Genomic DNA, 21,086 nt, shown 5'->3' with positions numbered 1-21,086 from the left:
CTGTGTAAATGTCTCTGAGCCATTTTTGGAAGGGTGGTATAGAAATAAAATAAATAAATAATAATAATTTGTACCAAATTTGGTGTTGTAAAGAGTGACACAAAGGGACACCTCAATTGTATACTTTGCGATGGTGTTATCTAACCCAATTAAAGATAGCAGACGTGTGGATGTTTGAGGTGCAAGTGGACTAACTTGTGAACTACCTAACTGATTTGGACCAAATTTAGTCCAGTTGTAGGGATAGTGAAAGTAGGCAGATTAGTTCTTACCAGAATTAAGCAAACATAAGACAAAATGGATAACAAGCAGAAAAAGTATTAGGCTATATAATCCAAATGGGCTATAAAAAGTACAGTAAGGTCTTTTCTTGAACGGACCATGCAGATAGAGGCTTACATGTTCCTCAATAAAGATTTTTTTAAAGTCCTCTACATAGGAAAAAATGGATGTCATTCTTCCTGATATGTCTGTACAGGGGATTTTTAAAAAACAATCAATCAAGTAAACCATCCGCAGTTCTGGTCCAATCCAGAAACAGAATTATCACCTTACCCTCTATTTGTGGGAATTAGAAACATGTGAGCTATGAAGGAAGGTGTCCATGGTTCAAACTGAATATAATCAAAAAGCAACAGTAGAATATTTAAGGAGGATGAACAGCTTCTACCTTCTCCCGCAAAATAACTTCCTAGTGTGAGTACAGTACACCCTAAGTGATAATGTAATAAGATGTGACAGACCTTTCAGCTCTCAGATCACCTCCTGTTGTTACTAGCTGTCTTGTCCATTATAGCAGTATCACATGTTCAGGCAATCAAGTACTGGCAATTATTAAATGAAAAAGTAATGTGAATTCACCCAAAGAAGGCAGAGGGAAAGAAAAAACATTTTAATTGTGAGGAAAGGGGGGAAATCAGCTATGTGAAGTATTTTTTCTCTTTTTAATTATGTTTCTCTTCTCTCTCATCTGCTTTATTTCCTGTTCTGCAAAGAATTATTTACAGCCAACCAAAAATATTGACAACCTTGGAACACTTCAAGAACTTGTTTCTAGCATATGGTGAATGCTGCCCAGTATGACTCTTGCCTCCCTCCATTGTTCAGAACCCTTCTTATGCGATTAAAGACACCTCAAAAGCATGTCAGGACAACCTGCAGTGACATTAGAACAGATGCACTCCTGGTGTGACCCCATCCTCATCATGTGTGCTGGGTGGTATTAATCTAAACTGGCTCACATATGAGAGATTCAAAAGTTGATAGATTAAGCCTTGTTTCATCTGGCCTGATATTTTATTTTATAAATTGACTAAGCTAAGAATATTGTAATCACTATGGGGCATGGGCATCTAATTTTAGGGTGAACTAGGGGATGGTGGTGATAGCTCTTGCAGACTAATTAATGTGGAGTATAAGGGCATAAACGTGTGTCTGGCGTGCATAAGAAGCACTCACATTTATCTGAGCTTCTGTTTGCAGAATGCTTTTTGGTTATCCCAGTCTAGCAAGTGCCCTATACTTTTTCCATCACCAGGCTGTGGCAAAACCAGGAAAGTAAGGAGTCAGGACTGACACATGGTGAGATAAGGCAGGTGAGGGAAGATCTGAGAGTTCATATCAGTTGGGGAAGGATTAATAGGGAAGGATTACTGGGGCAAGTGTGGACGTGGATGCCCATTTTGCATCATGTTCAGGCTGTGCCTGGGACAACTGTCCCTGTCATCTCACAAGACTGGTTACATCACAGCAGACAGAACTATACAGGGTGCCGTAACAGACTGGCCATGTTGTATAAGGATGTTTGACACCTTTTCTTTCTCACCAAATGGACACATATGGCATCAATTTGTTCCATGGCTGATGGTGTATGCTGTGGATATGTACACTCCCTAGAAGCAATCTCCTCTGTCTGTGTTTGGTCAATGGATTCATGAATGAGTCTATCTTTACACAAATGTGAAATCCTCGAGTACATAACCTTTGTGCAGATAATTAGCTGCAGTCTGCAACTTGTAACTGATTGAACTCCGTCCCGTTTCTAATGGGAGATCACCACATTTCTTTTGTCAAGTACTGTGACATATACAATAACAAAAGAAAACCCTGGCCTCTATGCAGAGAAAGCAATGGGTTGGGTAGAGAAGTGACATTCTCAATGAGATATGGAGGCTGAGTGCTGTGTGTTTTCCCAAGAGAGCAAAGTAAAGCTGTAAAAGCTGTAGCAGGACTTTCCTAGACTGTCATTTCAAAGAGGTCCTTTTGTGTGGGAGGAGAAAATTAATGGCAAGAAACCATAGAAATAAAGGGCTGGGGAAGAGTCACTACTGATTATCTGAAAATCATGTAACAGTTATGGGGCTATGTTACGGGAAGGAAAATGGAAATAGTGGGATCTCATTTAATCCACTCTATCTCTGGAAAACAATACCAACTTCAGAAATCTTATTCCTTGTTTACACCGCTATAAATGAGAGGACCAGAACCAAAACAAATAGAATCTAGAGGAATTGGGGAAAAATAATGCTTTTCCTGGAGGCACATATTGGATTTTGTGTGAAGACTTCCAGTGCTCTGTAAGATAATATACAGTATGTGATGTTTATTTGATAGCCTAAAAAGTGAGAATATGTGTATTATAAAAAGAAATCTGGTATTCTTTTGGAGTTCCTGCTTGTTAAGTGGTTTGTGAATGTGTTTGGTCTTAAATCCAGGCTGTTGGGTTATTTGCATAAGTCCCTCAGGATTTTATAGCTCAGAGCAGACTGACTGCATGTTATTGGGATCTGACATCATTAAAACCCACCAGCCTTTTTAGGTCTTGAAAGCCATTATCAGGATCTGAAAAAGTTGATTGTGAAAATAGTTTTTGAGATGAATAGTTCTGATGCCTGAATGGTTTGCAGCCCAGGTTTAAGGTCCTGAATATGGCAGTACTAAGAGTATATGCTGCTAGAAACAAGGACAAAGAATCAGGGAAGGGGATAATGTAGGGTGTCCTCCTTGTAGATGCTGAAGGGGAAGATGTAATCTCTTTGACACGTTGGATATGTGCAAATTGGGAAAAGATTCAACATGTGCTTTGGGCTGGATCCATACTTTGTAATGCACATTTGCGCTGGAGTATGTATGGGAGTTATTATTATTAATTAGTGAAATGCCTGTTGTTAAAGAGGGCAAGTGTGAGCAGGGAGAACCTGCATATTCTAGGGACACTGCAGAATCTCTCCCAGCTTACTCTATCTCCCCTGCCTCCTGCCTCCTTCCCAGAGTCTATTCCAAGCAAAAGCACCATGCTTGTCTCACTGAACCATGCTCTTTTAGGTCCCTGATGTCTTTCACACCTGGGGCAAAAGCAGATGAAAAACTGACCACAGGTTTTTTTCTCTCATACCTTGGCATGTCTTTAAGTCCACCTCTTATTCTTTTCACATGAGGTGCAAACAAGCTAAGCATATTGTTACAAGATTTAGTCTAAATATTGTGAATGAACCTGGCAGCAAGCTTTGCCCTATGGCAGTGCCTAGTCAGGATCTTTGATCTGCGAAAAGAGATAACATTCCTTAATGGTCCAGAAGACCTACTTAATGGCCAATTTTCCTGGAAGGTGGAGATGCCATCAAAAGTGACATCCTTCCACCCACCCCAAGGCAAAGATGTATGTTTGACCAGTGTAAAGAAAATGGGAGACAAGCAGTTCCTGTGTGGGACAGAGATGGAATGGAGAAGCTAAGAAAGGTGGGGCTAAAAACTGATGGAACTTGGAAAGCACCTTTTGGTGACAGGGTGCTTCTTGCCCGAGTGTGTGTGTGTGTGTGTGTGTGTGTGTGTGTGTGGGTCAGACGCAATGCATTGCTGACTTATAGAAGTGAACATGTTGCTTAGTTTCACCTGATGCTCAACTTGTATATTTGCAAGTAAACCAAATCTTACAGAGACACCATCAGCCTCCAGTGATCTTTCCTCTCAAGGAAGCCAGAATCTGAGCAGTGCTGCCCTTGAAATTTCACACTGCTTGGGGAAGTAGGGAGAGCATGTAACAATATTATGCTCCACTGATTTCAGTGTGATATAGTCAAGCATGTGCATCTCCCAAAGAAATCAGTGGGACATAATATGCTTAGCTTTGGCTGTCTCATCTCGGTGGTAAATAAAACCATCAGAAGAGGAAAGAGGTAGAAAACCAGCACATAATTTGCGCCAATGCTCAGGATTGCATTTTCAGTGCCAAGAAGGCTCTGTCCTGGAACATATGAAACATATATAAGAATAGATGGAAATATTCCGGAGCAGCTACAGGGGGCATTTTCATCTAGTTTCCACACATCAGGGACGAGAAAGAAGGACCTGCACAGGATACTATTCCCAGGGAGGTACCAGCTCTGGCATAACTTTCCCCTACTGCAGACAATGGAAAGAAAATTCTGTAACAACAACAACAACAACGGAGTACTAGCCTACCCTTGTGCCCTGTATAAATGACCCTAAAATCAGAATAGATGACGGGTATGAGATGCGCGGGGGCCCCTACAGAGTACCTACGCTACGCATGAAGGGTTGATAGACAAGAAATCTGTGGAGGCGTTCGCGGCAGCCCCCCACCCTCGCGCCCCGCTTACAGGCAGGAGCGGAGTAGCGGCCCCAGCAAATCTCCGCGCTGTGGAATCGCGCGCGGGTGTGGGACAAGAGGAGCCGGGAAGGAAGAGCCCGCTAGCGCCAACGACAGCCAGGAGCAGCTTGTGGTTGGCTCTTTCTGCCGGGTACCCAGAGAGGGGCGGGGCAGAGGGAGCCGCGGGAGCGGCACGCAGAGGCGGCGGCATTAGCAGTACAGGCGTATCAAGCGCCACCGCCGCTTCTGCTGGTGCGGCTGCTGCTGTCGCTGTCGCCGCCGCGCCTGCTCCTTGGACTATGGTAGTGCCACTGTGAGGAGACTGCCGCACGCGCCTCTTGAGTGTTGCTGCTGAGGAGGAGGAGGAGGAGGAGAAACAAGGGCAAGGGAATTGGGGCGGAGAGGGAGCGCAGGGAAGGCCGGGGCGCTCCCTGACTGCAGCACAGAGCCCAGCAGGCGCCTAGCCATGAGCCGCACGTGTGGGATCTAAAGCCTCCCTTGCTGCTGCTCCTGCTGCTCCTGCTGCTACTGGTGGAGGAGCATGCTTTGTACCCAGCCCGGGTTTCTCCAGGTAAGGCTCAACGACAGCTGCCCTGCTTCCTCACTCTCTTGGTTGGCCCTTCGCAATGGCTGCCCGTTTAAGGCACACCTCACCTTGGACAGCACCCCCCACCCCACCCCCGCCCCGCACAAACCCTTCCCTCAAGAGATCAGTCCCTCCTCCCCTGACTCCTAAGAAAGCCATCACCCCTAGTATGCTTAATTGGGCTCTTGGCATGAATCACAGGGTGCTGGAGCATTTGCTTTCTACCCGGCAGCATCCCCTATGCCAGTTTCTGTGTTACTGTGGATCAGGTACGCATTCTGGGTGTTATGAAATTTATCCCAGTTCCAAAAACAAAAACAAAAAAACATGGGGGGGGGAGGCATCTTGCCAGGTTTGGAGGTGGCGGGGGAGAGACTGTGTTATTTGGCTAACTAGAGTAAAAGGATCTGATTGCCTGTTAAGGAAAACCAAAATGGGCCCTCAGTTTAGTGCAATAAACTAATGGTAATGGTAGCGGGCCAGGTTTTGTCCGTTCATAAAACACCTGACTTATAAATCCCCCTTTCTTCTATTTTGTAAGGAGCTTTATTATCCCTGCATCTCCTCCTTTTTTATGCAGGAAATGGATGAGTGCGAAGCAACAGCAAATGTGTAGTTTTTACTCACCCACTGGCACATGACTGAAGATGTGGGGTGCGGGGGAGGTGAGAGGGTTGTGTTTACGTGTAGGATACAGCATTTCTTTCTGAGCATCATTAGATCATGTACACTTGTTTTCCTTATTTTGCTCTGCTGTTAAGAGCATTGAAAGTCCATATGCCTATGCAGGGTGAACCTTCTGTTGCTGGGAGAAAAGGTGGAGAGTGTGTTTTCTCTGTATTCATCATCTAGGTTTGCTTTGGCTTTTATAGCTGTTGGCCCGTCAGTACTAGCAAGAAAATAATGGAGAAATGTGAAGAGCCCCATGTTATCTGTAGTTGGCATCAGTTTGACAGTGTTGCTCTATGGGTTACAATGAAGAAGCCAGTATCTGACTTCTGACGTTTGCTTTTCTTTTTCTTTGAAGAATCTCTGTCTGGATGTCAATGCAGCAATTTTTTAATAATTAGTTTTTTTGCTTCCCTTTCCTCTTGCATTGTTTCAGATTAATGAATGACACATTTCTCTTTCTCGAGTCAAGCACCATTTCTTGTTACTTTTCATATTCAGTTGAGGGGTTGTAACTTAAAAGATAGTGGTGCAACCGTGTCTAATGCAGCTGTTAAAAATAATCCTTTCGTAGCTGCATAGCACAAATGTGTGCGCGCACACACAGAGAGCTTGTTCAGATTTAGTTGTCCCATTTCAGGCATGTGTGGTGTTTCCTCAAATGAAAGGGATTATTTATTTGGCCTGGGTCTGGCTGCTTACATGCTTTTTTTTTTGGAACTGCAGAGCACCCCTATTATGCTGCACTCAGCAGAAGTGCAGAGATGCTGTATAGCAGTCACTCAGGCTAGGAGGAGAAGCCAGCCTTCCCCGGGCTCCCCTTGCTGTTTGTCCGTGTTTTTAATAATCTGCCATCTGATTCAGTGGGGCGCATCCCTGGCCTGAAGAGAACAGCATTTGAGAAATAGAAAAACTGCGGCCTGGAAGATGTAACGTAGCAGGTGGTCAGCTGTGCCTTTGTTGAGCAGTGAACATACGAGGATTCTGGTTATTACAGTAATTCATTTTAGCTTGGGGATTCATTTGAAAATTTGGATTTTCCACTAAGAAGGGATTATCATTTTTCTGCTCTGTGTGTGTGTATGTTGTAAAGAACTAGAGTACAGTACAGTATGTGTCTTGGATTCAGTCTATACTTGTCTTTGCTATTGCCTCTGAAATATACAACAATTTTGAATAGTGTGGTACTATTTTTATTCCTATTTTGAATACAATTATACCTAGTAAGTGCTTCACTTTAGTTAAAATCCTGGCAGTAATTTGAAAAGACACCAGACAAATCTGGTTTCAAAACATGCTGTTTGAGTTTTCAAAGAGAATGTTTAGTTGCTTTTCTTTTCTTTTTAAAAATTATGCCTTAAAACGAGTGTTTGCTCGTTCTTCTTTGATGCTGAGTGATACTAATCAAGGTTTGAAAAGTTTGGCAAATGAAATGATTTTACATTTCGGTTTTCCAACCTCTAACCTGAAATAGTAATACACACTGCAAAAAGCAATGTTTTCTTCTTTTCCATTGAATGCATTTAATTAGCCAAGGTGCTGTCCTTTCAAAAGAATTAAATATGTGTTATGTTTTACTATTGCACAGACACTACAACATAACACATGCAGTTTTCATTTTCTTGAATGGCTTGTACAGGCTCACTGATGTTTCTGTTGGGCTTCCAAACAGCTGATAGGTGTCCATTATTATTATTTTTTAATAATAAATAGGTGCCTAAAAAAGAAGGGGTGTGTGTGTGTGTGTATGTGAGAAATACATATGATTATTTGAAAGCACCATGACATTTGTGGTAGTTTTAGATCTGTGGTTTTTAAATGTGTAGAGGGGGCACCTGGTGCTCCTTGAGAAAATATCAAGGTTCTTCTATGAGGAGATCATCTTCCCCATTTCCAAACTTGTCCTGTAATGTGCAGCTTCAGGACAGTGTTGGGTGTGTTTTAGGGCACATTCCCAGTTCATGTACAGTAATCCTAAAACCAACAGGTCTTGACAGTGCTCCAGATGAACAGAGCTTGTACCCTAGACAATGCCCCCAAATTACCTGCAGTGTGCAGGGCTTTCTCGTAAGGCATGGAAAGTGATATGAAAAGTGTTCCTGAAGGCAGAATGTTTGAAAACCACTGTTTATATTAAGCAGTGGAGAGAATCTATCTATGTGGTTGCTAAGAGTCGACACTGACTTGATGGCACTCACTCACTCAGGTAAATCAGTAGAGTCCTCCCCCTTCCCCCATGCTTGTTTCCTTTAAACCCCCTCTCAGCACATCCATCACAGTCTGCTGTCTGAGCTGTTGTAGAATGCTGTTGCTTCTCCTAGACTAAGGTTTGGGCTGTTTGCAGCTCCACAACTCCTAAAGCCTCTGGTCAGCCCTACATCTTTAACAGGGGCCATATTTGGAATTTAACAAGGTCTAGAATACAAGCACTGTTAGCACCATTCACGACTTCCTGTTGTGGCACAAGCCAAGGCTCTTGAAACCCTTCTGCCTATCTATTGTGAATAGTACTCAAAGCTTTGAGGGCTGCTGCTCACGCCCATCTGCCTGTGTCTTGGCTCGCTTAACAAAGTCAGCCTCTGGGATGCATAATGGGAGACCTCTGCCAAATGTTCTGTTGCTCTTCAACTGTGGTGGGGGGGGACTGAGGGGGTTATGGGGGAAGGACCATAGCTCATTGGTAGAACACATGCTTTGCATGCAGGTGTTCAATCTGTGGCATCTCAAGTAGGGTTGGGAAAGACCTCTTCACTTTCTGGAACCTGAACAGACAGTCAATTTAGATAATACTGAGCTAGATGGACCAATGGTCTGTCTCGGTATAAAGCAACTTTGTAAAGAGCCATCGCACATAGCACAGTCAGGAGAAAGTGTGTGAGGTATATACCAAGATTTATTTATTTTTTAAATTACGGGCTAGTTGCCTGTTTCTATCCTAAACCATACTGAGGCTGCAATCCTAAGTATATTTACTTGGAAAGAAAGCCTACTGAAACGTATTTCTGAGCAAACATGACTAGTATTGGGGTGTAGCCTAGGGGCTGAGGAAGCCTCTCAATGGCACAGTGGGGAAATGACTTAACTAGTAAGTCAGAGGTTGCTGGTTTGACTCCCCACTGGTATGTTTCCCAGACTATGGCACACTTTACTTTACTAGGAGCCGAGAGTTGTGAGTCAGAAAGTCTCCTTCAGATTCTACCCCTTTTGTACATTTTTAAAAGGAAGAAATCCCAAACCAAAGCTCTTGGACCATGTAAGATATCTATATTTCAGCATAACAAAAGTTCTCACTTGCTGAAGCAAGTGTATGACTTTCGCAGCATACTTGATTAATTTTAGCACAGTTTGTCATACGTTACAGGTATGCTCTTGCTTTCTCTTTGGTTTTTGTTGCAATTTCTTGTGGTCTTCTCAAGAATAATCTCTGCACCTGTTAATATTTCAGTTCCCCTTTCTGTGCCTGATGGAGTTTATCAAGGCAGTAGTGGAATGCAAAATACTGTAATAGTTGTTTTGAAAGCACTAACCCAAAAGACACATTTGTTTGGAAATGCACTCTAAACTGTTATCTTCTGTAATAGCATTCTGAATGTTGTAGCACAAGTCGGTCTGTCGACCTAGTCCTCCTAAGTCACTTCACTGGCATGGACAGGAGAGAAACCTCCAGAAAACTGAAAGAAGAGAAAGTTTGTAGAATCTGTGACTTTTCACTTGAGAAAGAACCTGCCAAATGTCCCATTCTCTAAAAAACAAAACAGAAAAAACAACACCACCTTTTTCTTTACTGCTATCTCAGTGCAAAGACCACTGTGGCATTGGCAGCCAGTAGACCAATCCTGTTCTCCCACTGTCTAGCCTATTTGCATGTTTAGAAGTCCCATGCTCTACATGCCAGACTAAAGTATGCTACAGATTTCAGTCATTCCCATCTTTTGGTGGACATCTCACTAACTGCCCTCATAAGATTGTTAGGAATGTCAAGGTGTATGTGCAGCTCTGGGGCAGGTGCTGGGCAGAAACAAGAACTGGCAGGAGCTATGGCCCACACAGCAGTGTTTTTCATATCTTTTGACATTGGGGAACCATTTACAAATTTTACTTTATTATTTATTGACTTAGCTCCATCACTGTACATGGCACTTCACAGAGTAACATAAATAAAAATAAGTAGGTTTCTGCCCTAAGGAGTTACCATTTAAATTTCAGTACTAGGAAGACCGCAGTGGGTGAGGGAAGATGAAGACAAGGGTAACAGGAGAATAAATGTTTGCAAATGTTGCAACCTGCACTTAAGACTTCCTTTCAGCTAGAGATGAAGACTAGGAGGTATTGATTGATTGATTGATTGATTGATTGTTAAATTTATATACCGCCTTTCATTAAAACAATCCCAAGGCAGTTTACAGCAAAATTTAAAAACAAGATGGTTAAAAAGACACAATTAAAATATTAAGTGAAAAAATTAAACAAATCTGATTAAAAATTTAAAACAAAAGCATAAAAGCAATACAGAGTACAAAGAGCAGCAGCAGAGAATCAAATAAATGCCTGGGCAAAAAGCAAAGATTTTGCACTCTTTCTAAAAGCTGTGATGGAGACCGAGGAGCGAATAGCCACCGGGAGAGCATTCCAGAGTCTGGGGGCAGCAGCAGAGAAGGCCCTGTCCCACGTGCACGACAACCAAGCCTCCCTCATTGTTGGCACCCGGAGCAGAGCCCCCTCAGATGACCTCATCAAGTGGGCAGCAACCCTCGGGAGCAGGTGGTCCCTCAGGTATCCCAGGCCCAAACCGTTAAGGGCTTTAAAGGTCAAAACCAGCACCTTGAATTGGACCCGGAAACAAACTGGTAGCCAGTGCAGCTCTTTCAAAATGGGTGTGATGTGCTCCCATCGGGCAGCTCCAGATAAAACCCTAGCTGCCGCATTTTGCACTAGCTGCAGTTTCCAGATATTCTTCAAGGGCAGCCCCATGTAGAGCGTTTTACAGTAATCCAGCTGTGATGTGACTAAGGTATGGGTAACTGTGGCCAGATCTGCCTTCTCGAGAAAGGAACGCAGCTGGTGCACTAGCTGAAGCTGTGCAAAGGCAACCCTGGCCACCGCCTTCACCCGAGGTTAAGCCAGAGGCTATACTGAAGAGGTGAATTTTGAAGAAGGAATGGGATGCAGTTCTATATAGAAGTTCTAGGATCCCAGCACTAGTCATGTGTTCTGGTAGTGAGCACATGGAGGTTTCTGTATGCAGGACCAGAAGAATCCTCTAAACTTCTCAATTACTGCCATATTTGTTGCATTATTATTATAATTATATAGAAGAATCCTCCAACCCCTCTCAGTTACTCCTATGTTTGGGTTGTCGTCGTCGTCGTCATCATCATCATCATCATCATCATCATCATCATCATCATACTGTTTTCAACAACCAAGTTCTCAAAGCAGTTTACCTAGCAAAATAAAATAGAAAGTTGTTGCCTGTTCCAACAGTCACTGGAATGACACTATGCTGGGTTAGGAACATAGGAAGCTGCCTTCTACTGAGTCAGACCATTGGTCCATCTAGCTCAGTATTGTCTACACAGACTGGCAGTGGCTTCTCCAAGGTTGCAGGCAAGAGTCTCTCTCAGCCCTGTCTTGGAGATGCCAAGGAGGGAACTTGGAACTTTCTGTATGCAAACATGCAAGTGCTCTTCCCAGACCGGCCCCATCCTCTAAGGGGAATATCTTACAGTTCTCACATGTAGTCTCCCATTAAGAATCAAACTAGGGTGGACCATGCTTGCTACCACAAGACCAGCTCTCCTCCTTTGAGGTTGAACAGAGACAGTTGCTTTCCCCTCTCCTAAGTGTGAGAGGGCCACTTGAAAAGGTGTCTCTTGTCCAGTTAGCAGCTGCTGTTTGCACTAGGAACCTCCTAATATACCTACCAATCCTATTCACAGGGAAACATCATTAGACCAAAGCAGTAGCTTTTCTTGGGTTTCCTTGTTCACATATCAGGTTAGAATGATAGGATACTGATCCATTTTGTGATTCATTTAGTGATAGGCGAGGATCTTTTGCATTCAACTCACCAGTCCTCAGCTGATTCCACCTGCCTCACATCCTCTCCTGATCTGGAATTTTACCTTCTCTCTAGATATATCCCTCCTCAAGGGGCCTACCTGTGGCTTGATAACTATTTAACAATGAGGACCACTTTGCCTTAGTACAAAGATTCTTAACAACATCCAAAGAATCAGGATTCAAAGAAAAAGAGAGGCTTTATGTTATGTGAAGTCTACTTATTTCTGAAAGCAATGAAATTATTGGCTATTTTTGGAGGAGAGAAGTAATAGTGAGAGACTCAACACTTCTTCCAGCCTATAGAGGAGTCACTGTACAAGCTGCCCAGACATGGAAAGATGGAAGTGGAAACAGTGCAGATAATGGCTTGCTTAACACACTCATATCTGTGGGTTGACATCTCAAGATGGTAATTGCTGTACTTTGAGAGGTAATTTTCCAGATTCAAGTGAGAATCTGCAAATAGGTATCTGTAGCTATCTTCTAATACAATTTCCCCTAACTTCTGATAGCTGAGACATACTTGCATGCTCTTGCTGCTGAAAGCATCCTGGTTCGTACAATCATTCGAATCTAGGCTACGGAGATTAGCACCATTGTGTGAACCCACACCAATGTGGTTTATGGCCCAAGATGAATCTGAGATTCCTATCTTGGTGCGGTTTCACACAGTCAGTCTAATGTTGGCAGCCTGCATTAAGCTTAGATTTGTGTGAACAAGGCCAATGTGTTCTTTTAGAATAACTGTTTTGTTCCAAACTCAGGATGCAGACATATGTAGCAGTACAGTTGTAGCCTCCTCTGCGGGTCAGCATTTTGGGCTCATAGGGCTCCCATTAGCATCACAGCAGGACATTTAAAACCAATTGCATGTAAGATACCACCAAATATATGCACAGTGTGAGATATTTTGAATCTTCAGCTTCAGTTGTTGCTTCAGTCTAATATGCTACTGCCTGTGGCACTTTTGCTGATTCTTGGTAATGTACTATGATTTCAGATTATTGAGATATACTTTTAGAACTCTAAGCTTTAATTGGTTTATTTTGTTAATCAGTTAGGGGCCAGTTTTAATCAGTGTGTCTGTGATTTAAGGGCACCCTTATTTATTTTTGTGAGATTATTTTCATTCTTATGTGTTACTACAATAGGGAATGAAAAAACAAATGCTAAACATGGCCTTTTATAACAATGAGTGGAAACCCTTGTTTATTAAAGTGTAATACACTTCCATCATTTTTTCAAGAAGGCAGCTAAGCTGAAATTTTGTTAATATACAAACTTATTTTTGTCCCTTGCTAACTGGGCAAAGAGACACATTTTTCAGTGGTGTTTTTTAATGGATAGCAGCCATCTCTATTCAGTCCACCACACCATTTCTCCAGTGGCTGTTTGCTGGTCTCTACTTTGTTATCTCCTTTTTATTGTGAGCCCTTTTGGAACAGGGAACCATACTTTTATATCATTTTATTTGCTATGTAAACCACTCTTTGTTGTTGCTGAAAAGTAGTATATGAATATATTTTTATAACAGATGTATTGGATAAAAGATAAATGATGCATCGTCTAAAGATCTTTTAATTACTGATTAGCCCTAATTATTTTCACAGTGTCATTTCCTAGATCCATTTGAATCCCAGCAACTTTCTAAACCAAGTGCACCTTAAGAGCAGGACATCTGAAAAGCAAATAGGACTTCAGTATACATTATGCTCAGTATAAATAGGACTTCTGTATAGATTATGCTTATGATGTGGGCCAGAGGAATGGATGGTTTCTGAATGTTTGGAATTATCTTACTGCAGTTAACTGCCGCAGGTTCTTCATTGCCAGGTGCATGTCTCTTTAAAAGGGGAGTGGTCATCACAAAGGTGATGCTCCTGGGATGTTTCTGGGATGGATTGGCATCAGGGAGCCTATGGGGATTGTGGATATTTCAGACAGTTTTGGTTTATTATGAATATTTATAAACTGCTTCTCAACCAAAAAGGAAGAAAGTCTCCAAGTGGTTTACATAGAAAAATAAATAATATGGTTCCCTGTACCAAACGGGATCACAATCTAAAAAGAGACACAAGGTAGACACCAGCAACAATCACTGGAAGGCTGCTTTCTGGTGCTGGATAGATACAGTTTCTCCCCGCCCCCGCTAAATATAAGAGAATTGCTGCTTTAAAAGGTGCCTCCTGCTCAGTTAGCAGGAGTTTTGGATTGCCCTCTTGATGGTAAGGCTGAACACTATCCAGGTGAAAATCATAGCAAAGTGAAAGCTCTTGCTTTATCATTACCGTTATCAAGTAATGCTTTTTGAAGTTCCCAGGGTTGACAAGGAATAGTGGTTGACGTTTTTGCAGTCAGACCTCATTTTCCTATAGTGTTTAAGTCAATTTAAGGATGATATAAGAGTAATATTATATAGAATGCTATATATTTCATTAAACAGAATGTCATACAGTCAGATTGTGAGTCAAAGCAAAATGGGAATATAGTTCCATATATATTAAGATGAAACACTGGCCACTTTCACTGAAACACTGAGTATATACCTGTTCCTGAACCAGGCTTTTTAGGGATGGAGGCTAGAGAGCTGAGTCAGATAGAAGTGACAAAAGATGATGTTCTAAACTGTCTGGATTGGAAAAACTGAAAGGAAACAGAGGGTAGGTATAAATGGAGAGTTTTCGCAATGGAGGGAAGTAAGAAGTGGGGTCCCCCAGGGATCTGTACTGGGACCGGTGCTTTTTAATTTATTCATAAATGATCTAGAAGCAGGGCTAAGCAGCAAGGTGGCCAAATTTGCAGATGACACCAAACTCTTCTGGGTAGTGAAATCCAAAACGGATTGTGAGCAGCTCCAAAAGGATCTCTCCAGACTGGGGGAGTGGGCGACAAAATGGCAAATGCTATTCAGTGTTAGCAAGTGTAAGGTGATGCACATTGGGACGAAAAACTCCAACTTCAAGTATATGCTGATGGGATCTGAGCTGTCGGTGACTGGGATCTTGGGGTTGTGGTGGACAGCTCGTTGAAAGTGTCGACTCAATGTGCGGCAGCTGTGAAAAAGGCCAATTCCATGCTAGGGATCATTAGGAAGGGGATTGAAAATAAAACTGCTAATATTATAATGCCCTTATACAAAACTATGGTGCAACCACACTTGGAGTACTGTGTACTGTTATGGTTACCACATCTTAAAAAGGACATTGTAGAACTGGAAAAGGTACAGAAGAGGGCAACCAAGATGATCAGGGGCCTAGAGCACCTTATGAGGCAAGACGGCAAGACCTGGGGCTTTTTAGTTTAGAAAAAAGACGACTGCGGGGAGACATGATAGAGGTCTATAAAATCATGCATGGTGTGGAGAAAGTGGATAGAGAGAAATTCTTTTCTCTCTCTCACAACACTAGAACCAGGGTCACTCCATGAAATTGATTGCCAGGAGGTCTAGGACCAACAAACGGAAGTATTGTTTCACACAACGCATGATCCACTTGTGGAACTCTCTGCCACAGGATGTGGTGACAGCCAACAACCTGGATGGCTTTAAGAGGGGTTTGGATAACTTCATGGAGGAGAGGTCTATCAATGGCTACTAGTTGGAGGGCTACAGGCCACCTCCAGCCTCAAAGGCAGGATGCCTCTGAGTACCAGTTGCGAGGAAGTAACAGCAGGAGAGAGGGCACGCCCTCAACTCCTGCCTGTGGCTTCGAGCGGCATCTGGTGGGCCACTGTGTGAAACAGGATGCTGGACTAGATGGGCCTTGGGCCTGATCCAGCAGGGCTGTTCTTATGTTCTTCTTATATTACCCCAGATCATCTCTCTCAAATTGAATAAATGGGATTCAAGAGGCTAAATAGTAGCGCTGTGAGTCATTATATTTTTTGTGTGTTTTTCAGTCTTGTCATAACCACAGTGTTTTGTGGTTATGACATCATGTAATTGGTCAAATGTATTTGTTCCCTTCCTAAGAAAGGTGTCCAGTTTTGCCTGTCCAAAGGCAAATAATCATCTGGCAAGAGATGATGGAGTTAACGATGGTGTTTTGTTTCTTCTTGTGCTTCCTTCATCACCATCTTGAACAAAGTAGCCACAGTGCTTCTAAATGCTATATATTCTTGGTTGACAATTGGCTTTATTGGAGGACTAGTCTGAGAAGGGAACAGGGAGTGATGGACCATATCCTGCCCCTTTGAGAATGCAAAGTGGACTGCTGAGAAGCAGAGGCGCTCTTGCCCCTGGACTTTGGGGCTGAAGTCCAGGGCCTCACACCCCCTGGGGCCCCCCAAATCCTCTTTAGTATGTCCTGAGTGGTGTGGTTTGTGCCCTCAAGAACATACGTGTTAAAAAATGATGCTTAACTTGCAGCAGGGGGGCCTCCAAATGCCTTTAGATCCAGACTCCAAAATTACCTTGGTGTACCTCTACTGAGAATTCTAATTGTCACAGCTACCACTCTCTCCACATGTTCCTCTTGCATCTGGTTGGCTATTGTAGATTTCTAGCTGCATAAAGGGAGAAGAAAGTTCCAATCTTGAATTTGAGGAATGCGTAATTTGATTCTATGGTCCTTAGCTAAGCATCCTCTAACTTGGAGGTTTATAGAAAGATGCATCCTAAATAATAGATGCATTGGTTAGCGGCAGTATTCTTCTTCTTCTTCTTCTTCTTTATTATCATCATTACATTTATATCCCACTTTTCCTCCAAGGAGCCCAGAGCTGTGTACTACATACTTGAGTTTCTCCTCACAACAACCTTGTGAAGTAGGTTAGGCTGAGAGAGATGTGACTGGCCCAGAGTTACCCAGCTAGTATCATGGCTGAATGGGGATTTGAACTCGGGTCTCCCCAGTCCTAGTCCAGCACTCTAACCACTACACCACTCTGGCTCTCAGTATGAATCTTCCAAGATATATATGTATATATATCAGGAAGAAGAGGCCCCTAATGGTCTTGCACACGTGCAAGCTGAAAACGAGAGAGAAGGGAAAGGAGGAGGCAGTGGTAGAGTGAAAAGGGGTGTGTATGTGCCAAGAAATGGGGAGCATACCAACAGGGACTCGGGGAGGGAGGAGAAGGAAAAGGGAGTGTACCAAGGGGACCAAGTCGGGGGGGTGTGCCAAAGGGGAAATGTGGTGGTGAGGAAGGTATCAAGTGGCAAGAGAAGAAGTGGGGAGAGCACCACAGGGGATCATGGGGAGTGGTGTGTCATCTAGGGCGATAGTGGGCAAGGGCGTGAACGCTGAAACAGGAGAGAGAGGGAAAAGGAGGAGGCAAGGGTAGAATGAAAAGGGGCATGTGCGCACCAAGATGCAATGGGGAGCATACCAAGAGGGACTCGGGGAGGGAGAAGGACGAAAAGGGAGTGTACCAAGGGGACCAAGTCGGTGGGGGGGGGGTGCCAAAGGGGAAAAGGTGGGGGGAGAGGAAGGTACCAAGTGGCAAGAGAAGAAGGGGGAGAAGAGTGCACCACAAGGGGTCATGAGGAGGGGTGTGTCATCTAAGGGGATAGTGGGCAGGGGTCTGTGAAGAGAGGGGTTACGAGGGAGGAAAGAGCCCCTTCAGGAGAAGGAGGCTGCCACTGTGCAAATTAGATGAGGAAACAAGATATCTTAACTCAGGAAGAGAGAGAGAGAGAGAGAAGAAGGGAGGGGAAGAAAGGTGGGGAAGAGCAAGTGGAGGAGAGAGAAAAAGAAGGGAGGGGAAGAGAGAAAGAAAGGGATAGGCAAGGAGAGCAATAAAGTACTAGCATGCAGATGCTCTGCACTGGTTAGGTTAGGTTTTGTTACTTTGCTTTCAGCTCACTAAAAAAACCAAACTTTGTAGGGTGTCCTATAGCAGGGTGTCCCAGGATAAAAATCAAAGAGAAGAACTGTTCAGTGAAATACTCACATTTATGGAGATATTACTTAATTTTGTTAAAAGATAATTTATTATTTCTTGTTCACACAGTCAGACAGGTGTTATTGACTGGTTTGTTTTATCCAGACATTGAGTCCTTCCCAAGGACCTGGGATGCCAGAATTTTATTATCAATGTTGTTGCTGTTATAGATATCGTAGCAGAATATAGGCTGTTCCCAGTAAAGTTGCTTTTTGTAATTGGCTGATGGTGATTTCTGTGGCCCCTATGGTGTTGAGGTGCTCTTCAAGGTCTTTTGGAACTGCACCTAGGGCGCCAATTACCACTGGGATTATTTTGTTCTTTTTCTGCCACAGCCTTTCAATTTCAATTTGTAGATCTTTGTATTTTGTTATTTTTTCTATTTCTTTTTCTTCTGTTCTGCTATCCCCTGGTATTGCTATGTTGATTATTTTGACTTGTTTTTCTTTCTTCTCGGCTACAGTTATAGCTGGTGTATTGTGTGGCAGATGTTTGTTTGAAGTCGGAAGTCCCATAATATTTTTGCATCTTCATTTTCTACTACTTTTTCAGTTTTATGGTCCCACCAATTTTTGGCTTCAGGTAGCTTGTATTTTTTGCAGATGTTCCAGTGTATCATCCCTTCTACCTTGTCATGCCTTTGTAGTCAGTCTGTGTGATCTTTTTGCAACAGCTGATTAGGTGTTCCACTGTTTCATCTGCTTCTTTACAAAGGCGGCACTTGCTGTTTGTTGTTGATTTTTCTACTACTACTACTACTACTACTACTATTATTAGTAGTAGTAGTCTTAATTCGATTTCTATATCGCCCTTCCAAAAATGGCTCAGGGCAGTTTACAGTTTAAAATTACAACTTTTAAAAAGCTACTTTCCTTGTTTCATAATTTAACTAATTTGTTTTTGTATTTAATATAAGTATCAAATCTGTTGATGATATTATTATTATTCTAATAAAATTTGCTTTTAAAATTCCTGACAACATTTAAAGGACCTTTGATCAAATATTTTTTGACTGGGCAAATGCATAACTCTAAAAATTAAAGTTCAAGATGGGAGGTACCATGACAAGTTCTTTTCTCTTGCTATCCAAAGTCAAAAGAAAGGCCTTTGAACAGATGAATGGCAGATAAAAGAGCCAAAGCACAAAGAATCTGATCAGTGATGGGTGAATCTTCCTATGTTTAATTTGAATTTGAATTTGGAAAGAATGTGTCTTGTAGCAGAGCAGCTTGACCAAGAGAGTTATTTGGCTGACACTCCCTCTAGGTCATCCCATCCGCAGTTGGGAGGATCTTCTTAGGGGCTACTGGGGGTGTAATTTGCGGGTGGGATGATGAGGTGAGGGGGCGGCCATCTCCTCCCTATCCTGAAATGAGAGCCTTCCTCCAGAGACTGCCAAGACTAGTCCCACCATGACTGACCTTGGGGGTGGAGGGCCCACCACCTCTGTGCAGGCGGGGGCATGGAAGGTGGTTTGCAGAGAATCCGCTCAGACCTGGAGCCAGCCCTGACCCAAATTATGGTTCTGCAAACCTATCCTTACAGTATAGTTGGATAAAGATGAGGCATCGAGGCAGAACAGAAGAAGCAAACGTTAGTCCAGAGCTCCAGCTGACTGAGTTCAGTGTTCTCAGTAGCTTGGGATATAGAACTGATAGTTGTCAGGAAATGTGAATCAACTGATGGTGCGAACTATGTCAGGAGCTGTGCCTATATGGAAAATAAACTGCTGCCAGAGGATTGTAACAGACTGTGTTTCTGTTCCAGTAAAACCAGCTCCCTAGTGTCATCAACTGAAAACTCATCAGAACCAATAGTCTTGACGCCAATTATGATATGTACTGTCTGGGTTTAGAAATTACAGATGCAATATAGTGTGTGGTTATTTCTGAAAGCTCAATTTGCCTGATTAAATATCCTCCTTACAGTGTAGAGTCAGCACCATGAGTCAGCAAAGGTGCACTTGTATACTGAGTCACAGTGGGGTCCGGAAGCCAAAACATAAGGTGTGTTCTTTCTAGAGTCTAATCCCATAGTCCTGATGTGAGCAAAACTCTCATTGAGGTTGGTGTGAGTATTTATTAGGTAGATATTCACATTCACAACCATTTTGTACCAATGTTCATTGTATTTACCTGGAGAACAGAACTTGGACTTCTGCTAATAACTGGGAAGCCTAAAAGCATGCTGTCCCTTAAGAACATAAGAATTGCCTTGCTGGTTCTATTCAGTCCAGTCTCCAGCAGTGACCAACTGGATGTTTTGAGAAGCTCACAAGCAGAGCATGGGCTACTAGTGGTACCCCTTTGCTCCCAGCATCCAGAAACCATTGGTGCACTACCTTTAAACGAGAAGATTCCTTTTGGCTTGTCTTGGCTGATATCCATTGATAGACCTATCTTCTGTGAATTTGTCCTAATGTCTTACTTTGTCTAATCCCTTCCATTAGCTTATTTATTTTTTTAACATTGTATTTACTTTTGACCTTGCTTCTGTAGTGTTAAAGTGTGTTACAATTGGAGTTATGAGTTACTTGCTTGCTAGGTTTTAAAGATAACGACTCTGGTGTTTGGTGCAGTGTAGTTTAGCTGCTGCATTGTAATACACCAAAGTTATCTATCAACTTGCCTAATTATGTACTAATTAGGATATAGGCATATTCTTTGAATATAGGCATTCTGTGAAGGTGTGGAATATGCAATAAGTGTTTTTGCTATTTATGACATCCTCTTGGAATGGGAGAGCTCATTTTCAGAATTTCCTGTTTTTATACACTGTCTCATGTGAGCCTTTCCATGTATTCCATTTGCATCTTGCCCTTCCTCTAAAGCAAAGACATTGGGATGAATGCGTGATTTATCCTCATAGCAGCCCTTGTAAAACAAGTTTGTCTAAGAGATAGAGGTAGTGAGCTCCATGGCTGAGGATCCAGGTCTCCCTGTTCCAAGCAATGCTGTGTCAACTGTGCCACACTACTACCTGTGGACTAAATTCAGCCTGTGGTCAATTGCCAGTTGACTTACTAGTCACCTTCACCTATAACCTACCTCATAGCGATTAAACAGAGGTTCTGAATCCCAGCCAATCTCCTCCTCATAGCTGGCTAAAGTTTCCTTCTCCATCCCATAGTAGGCAGCATGTCAAACTTGGGCTTTCAGCTTCAGCTAATTATGAGAAGACAGATGGCAGAAAGGGGAGTAAAAGAGTCCTTCAGTTGTGCCCCAGACTGACTCATTGGCTAGCCTCATTGCTAACCTTGACTGGTTACTGGCAATT

The 21,086-nt window shown here is 42.8% G+C and overlaps 1 protein-coding gene across 7 annotated transcripts in view; it reads left to right on the top strand.

Moving 5' to 3' along the window:
- The first annotated feature begins 4,757 nt into the window (after window positions 1-4,757).
- HECW1 (HECT, C2 and WW domain containing E3 ubiquitin protein ligase 1) overlaps window positions 4,758-21,086 on the top strand; it is a 332,618-nt gene continuing 316,289 nt past the window's right edge. For 4 of the 7 annotated variants that reach the window (XM_053261886.1, XM_053261888.1, XM_053261889.1 and 1 more), the window contains exon 1: window positions 4,759-5,180. In XM_053261886.1, coding sequence (XP_053117861.1) covers window positions 5,151-5,180 — 30 coding nt within the window. In that variant the 5' untranslated portion in view covers window positions 4,759-5,150. Of the gene's footprint in view, window positions 5,181-21,086 lie in introns of all 7 variants that reach the window. The other 3 variants (XM_053261892.1, XM_053261891.1, XM_053261893.1) reach the window with 2 other exon arrangements.

The sequence above is a fragment of the Hemicordylus capensis genome, chromosome 6 (assembly GCF_027244095.1).
Source record: "Hemicordylus capensis ecotype Gifberg chromosome 6, rHemCap1.1.pri, whole genome shotgun sequence".
NCBI lineage: Eukaryota > Metazoa > Chordata > Lepidosauria > Squamata > Cordylidae > Hemicordylus > Hemicordylus capensis.
This window is presented reverse-complemented; position numbering and strand designations above follow the sequence as displayed.